The sequence below is a fragment of the Rhinopithecus roxellana genome, chromosome 17 (genome assembly GCF_007565055.1).
Source record: "Rhinopithecus roxellana isolate Shanxi Qingling chromosome 17, ASM756505v1, whole genome shotgun sequence".
Classification (NCBI taxonomy): domain Eukaryota; kingdom Metazoa; phylum Chordata; class Mammalia; order Primates; family Cercopithecidae; genus Rhinopithecus; species Rhinopithecus roxellana.
The window spans coordinates 5,911,254-5,915,855 of NC_044565.1; the positions used below are offsets into that span (position 1 = coordinate 5,911,254).

Here is a 4,602-nt window from a genome sequence, read left to right on the forward strand (position 1 = left end):
CCTGGTAGGTCTTACCCCACAGAAACTGAGGATGGACTGATTGACTTGAAGACTGAGAAGCTGGACATGACCTGCTGTGAAAAGAGCCTCTGTAACAAGGGCGTCAAGAGGCTGTGGATGGGGGAGGTGGCACAGGGTCCTGCCTGGGCCTTACCTCCCGAGGTCCCCACAGGGGCTGAGCGGTGGGGGGCTGGTGAGGGGCAGTGCCAGGACCTGCTGCCCATCCTCTGGAGGCTCATCTGCGGGCAGATGCTGGGAAGCAGGGGCTGGATGGCGCTGCAGAGAGGAGGGCGCCCAGTTCTGGGCCGGCGTGGAGACTGGGAAATCCCCGGTGGGAGGCTCAGGTTCAGAGCCCTGAGATGAGCCTTTCTTCCTCATCCTTCCCTTCCTCTCCCCCCACTCCCCAGCAGGCTGAGGTTGGGAAGGAGGTTGAGGCTGCAATGAGCTGTGATTGTACCACTGCACTCTAGCCTGGGCAACAGAGGGAGACCCTATCTCAAAAAACAAAACAGGCCAGGTGTGGTGGCTCATGCCTATAATCCCAGCACTTTGGGAAGCTGAGGCAGGCAAATCACCTGAGGTCGTGAGTTCGAGACCAGCCTGGCCAATATGGTGAAACCCCATCTCTACTAGAAATACAAAAATCAGCTGGGCGTGGTGGCACGCACCTGTAATCCCAGTTACTTGGGAGGCTGAGGCAGGAGAATCACTGGAACCCGGGAGCCGGAGGTTGCGGTGAGCTGAGATCATGCCACTGCACTCCAGCCTGGGCGACAAGAGCACGACTCCATGTCAAAAACAAAAACAAACAAAACACCAAATAATCCCCCTGCCAATAAACTGGGGACCATGTGCATAGAGGGTATAAAATCAATTGAGTGGGACACAATCGATACTTTTCTTTTCTTTTCTTTTTTTTTCTGAGATGGAGTCTCGCTCTGTCGCCCAGGCTGGAGTGCAGTGGCGCGATCTGGGCTCACTGCAAGCTCTGCCTCCTGGGTTCACGCCATTCTCCTGCCTCAGCCTCCCGAGTAGCTGGGACTACAGGCGCCCACCACCTCGCCCGGCTAGTTTTTTGTATTTTTTTAGTAGAGACGGGGTTTCACCGTGTTAGCCAGGATGGTCTCGATCTCCTGACCTCGTGATCCGCCCGCCTCGGCCTCCCAAAGTGCTGGGATTACAGGCTTGAGCCACCGCGCCCGGCGGTACTTTTCAAATAAAGTAGAAGGCATCACATGAGGCGAGGATAACTTGCTGTGTGAAAGCCGTGCTTTCATTATCCGTAGACACACAGAGTGCACACCTCTCGGGGATGCTTGTGCTCTGACTGGCATGTAACATGCACTGCTTATGGACGGTCAGATTAAAACATACATTTTAAGAGTCAAAAATACAACAAGTCAGTATCCCTAGCAATATTCTAACTTCTCCATTGCTTGGTGTTACGACGTCTGGCTCAGCCATCATCAGGCCCTGGGACCCGAGCAGTGTGACTGCAGGGCCAGCAGAGTGACCCGTGGACCATGGGCCCTGCTGGCGCTGCCCCTTCAGGTCTGACCTGTGCTCTGGTGCCCTGCTTGGCGGGGCAGTCAGGGCTCTTGGGCCCGCGCCTTGCCCACAGCTGCCCGGAGTCACTGGGGAGTCTTCTGTGCCTGATGCCTCCAGCTCCACCCTTGTCCTCCCCGCTCTCAGGAGCCACCCCCACCTCACCTGGCTCATCCTCTCAGAGGCCATGGAGTCTCCAAGCAGAGACCCCTGAGGGCACAGAGTGGATTCTGCTTTTCAGAGGGGACCTCCCAACTGAAAGGTGACCCATTCTTATGCGGGTCTGCTGCCTTTATCTGTCTTCATCAAGGGCTGTCCCCACAGTCCAGGCAGCCCTCTCCCTCCTTCTGCCTAGCACCTGGTGGGGAGGGGGGGGTCGGGGGGCAGAGTCTGCAGTCACCCCTGGCCCATTTCCTGGGTCTTCTGATTCCCCTGAAGAACAAGTTCGGGTGTGGGTGTGATGGGGGTGGGCAGGGGGCACTGACTGGGAGGGACAGGGGTGGTTCTAGGAGTGGCCAGGACCCCCCGCCGAGGGAGCCCCCATGTCGTCCCACCCCCTTACAGGGGCCTCTGCTCCCTGCACAGAAAATAAGGGGTACTTGGCCTGGGGTCTCAGTGTCAGAGATTGTTGCCCCGCTGGCCCCTCCCAGGCTCTGTCTGCACAGGGGCCTGCCAGTGGTGGGCTCAGCCAGAGACCCTCATCCTGAGTGGGATGACCTGAGTCTCACGGCTGCTTTTCTCTCTTGCTTCTGACACCAGGAAGAAGCTTGCTCCTGATGCACCAGGAAACTGAAACTGAAACTCAGGGCCCTAGTCCAGGACCCTCCTCTCTATTGAGTCACAATTTCTCCTTCTAAGGCAACCTCCCACCCCAGGGGACGACCTCTCCCTTCTCTCCTCACTGCAGCCCCTCCTCCTTCCGGGGCTGTTCTGCTCACACCCTGAGCTCTGGGAGGCCCCAGGCAGAGCAGGGGTAGGGGGGTGGTCTTGCTCGAGGTCACGTCTGCCTTCCAGAGCAGCCAGATTAGGTCACATCTGCCTTCCAGGCACAGAAGGGGTGGGGGGGGGGGGGTCTTGCTCGAGGTCACATCTGCCTTCCAGAGCAGCCAGGTCAGGACGGAAGGGTTTCTACCCCTCAGTTACCGTACTATGAGATGATGGGATGAGGCCATGGGCTGTGTGCATATTACACAAGCAATCTGCGTTCCTCATCATAAACCAGAAGTGGGGCAGAGGTTCCCAGGCTCGGGGGTGCAAGGCCTCCCCTAGCTCTTTCCAGGCTCGGAGCCTCTGTGCCACACCTGCCCTCAATGCACCCACCCCCAAGACCATGAAGGTCACCGGCCCCTGCTGCTGCTGGCACAGCTGTGGGTGAAGCCCTGTAAGTGGGGGCTGAGGGTGGAGGATGGGAAGGAGGCCTGAAGGTGGGAGTGAGACCCTCTCGATGCTGGGGGCTCCAGATGCTAGCAGGACCCTGCCCACAATTCTGAGTAGCCAAGGGCACCTAAGCCTACCTGTATGCTGCCCAGGCCTGCTGCCTGTGCTGGTGAGAGGGACTGGAACCCACCCTTCAGCCTGCGACCCTGACCTGCACCCTCCCTGCCCCATCCCAAGTCAGGGCCTTGAGTGCTTCCAGTGCTACGGTGTCTTGGACCTCAGCCTGTGCCACCCATCTCCTACCCCATGCAGGCTCAAAGCTGCCCCTCCTCTGTGGTCACTGGCACTACCAATGGTGAGTCCGGGTGGGACTCGGCAGCTCTGCCTTGAGCCCCCTGGCCTGGTGGAAGCTTGGATCTGGGGACAGAGCTCAGGGACCTCCATCTAATGGATCACAGACTTGGCGTGGAGCCTGGGGCCGCCCCCTGTTCTCTTCTGCTTGTCTCCGTGTCCCCACTGGCTTCAAGGTTCCCTGAAGGGGGCGGTCCTGCGGCCCGAGGCGGTCGGGTGGGGCCTCCTGTGCCAGCCGCCCTCCTCTCTCGCCCACAGGGCAGAAATTCAGCTACACTAGCAAGGGCTGTGCCCCGACCCTGTGCCCAGATTATGAACCTCATCCATCCTGTGGTCCCTGGAGGGTCTTACCCCATAGAAACTGAGGATGGACTGATTGACTTGAAGACTGAGAAGCTGGACATGACCTGCTGTGAAAAGAGCCTCTGTAACAGGGTGGCCACAGTGCAGCGTGGCCTTTGGGGCCTGTCAGGGAGCTCCTGCTCAGCCTGGGCCTCTTCCTTTGGGCCCTGCTGTGAGCCCAGCCCACCCTGTTACTGCCCTGGTGGGTAAATAGGAGCGCAGGGTGGTTGCCCAGTGCAGCCCTCAGCTCCTGCCCTGATGCCCTCACCTGGCCGCCCAGCAGCCTAGATGCCCGCTGGCCCAGACAGTAAATACACGTGTTCAACCCAAGGACTTTGTTCCCTTATTAGCCCTTGGGGTCTGGTCTGTGGCCTTCAAGGGGGGGGGGTCCCAGCAAATTCCCCAGGGTGGGGCTCAGAGACTGGAGGGCCTTCCCCAGGTGGCCCAGCCCTGCGCTCATTTCCAGCCAGGATCAGGCTCAGCCCCAGCCCGAGGTCCAGAGGCAGCCCGGAGGGTCTTGCACTCAGGGCTGGGGCCCCCCAGGAAGACTTGTTCGGGGCTGACAGAGGGGGCGGAGGGGTGGAGGCACTAAGGGCCCAGGCCAGCTGTGGCTGCCAGATGTGTGTTTGTATGAAACGGTCCCGGGCCCACAGGCTGGCGACTCCTGCAAGGCACCGCAGAGGGCGGGGGTGTCAAGGGGGCAGAAGCTGTGGACGGGGGAGGCAGCGCAGGGTTCTGCCTGGGCCTCACTGCAGGAAGTCCCCACCGGGGCTGAGTGGTGGGGGTGGGTGAGGCGCAGCGCTGGGGCGGGCTGCCCATCCTCCAGAGGCTCATCCACGGGCAGATGCTGGGAAGCGGGAAAGCGGGGCTGGATGGGCTGTGGAGAGGAGGGGCCCAGTTCCGGTCGGCATGGAGACTGGGAAATCCCAGCTCCTAGCAGGGTGTGGTGGGCCCTGGGCGGGAGGCTCCAGTCCAGAGCCCTGAGAG

General features: G+C 60.4%; 1 protein-coding gene across 3 annotated transcripts; it reads left to right on the forward strand.

Annotated features, from left to right (window-relative positions):
* The first annotated feature begins 2,672 nt into the window (after window positions 1-2,672).
* On the forward strand, window positions 2,673-4,130 carry LOC115894344. Of its 3 annotated transcripts, none has more exons than XR_004054455.1 (3): window positions 2,673-2,926; window positions 3,160-3,277; window positions 3,532-4,130. XR_004054455.1 is itself a non-coding variant. In XM_030921668.1 (2 exons), exons 1-2 carry the CDS (start codon window positions 2,951-2,953, stop codon window positions 3,823-3,825), a joined length of 621 nt encoding a protein of 206 aa, XP_030777528.1. In that variant the 5' UTR covers window positions 2,948-2,950; the 3' UTR covers window positions 3,826-4,130. The 3 variants fall into 3 exon arrangements, 1 of the variants encoding a protein (XP_030777528.1); XR_004054456.1 differs by having other exon boundaries at window positions 3,164-3,277; XM_030921668.1 differs by lacking the exon at window positions 2,673-2,926 and having other exon boundaries at window positions 2,948-3,277.
* The last annotated feature ends 472 nt before the right edge of the window (window positions 4,131-4,602 follow it).

Coding starts and splice junctions, on each gene's coding strand:
- LOC115894344 (XM_030921668.1), top strand. CDS start 2,951: ATGGGAAGGAGGCCTGAAGGTGGGAGTGAGACCCTCTCGATGCTGGGG. Junction 3,278..3,531: donor GGTCACTGGCACTACCAATG/GTGAGTCCGGGT, acceptor TCTCGCCCACAG/GGCAGAAATTCAGCTACACT.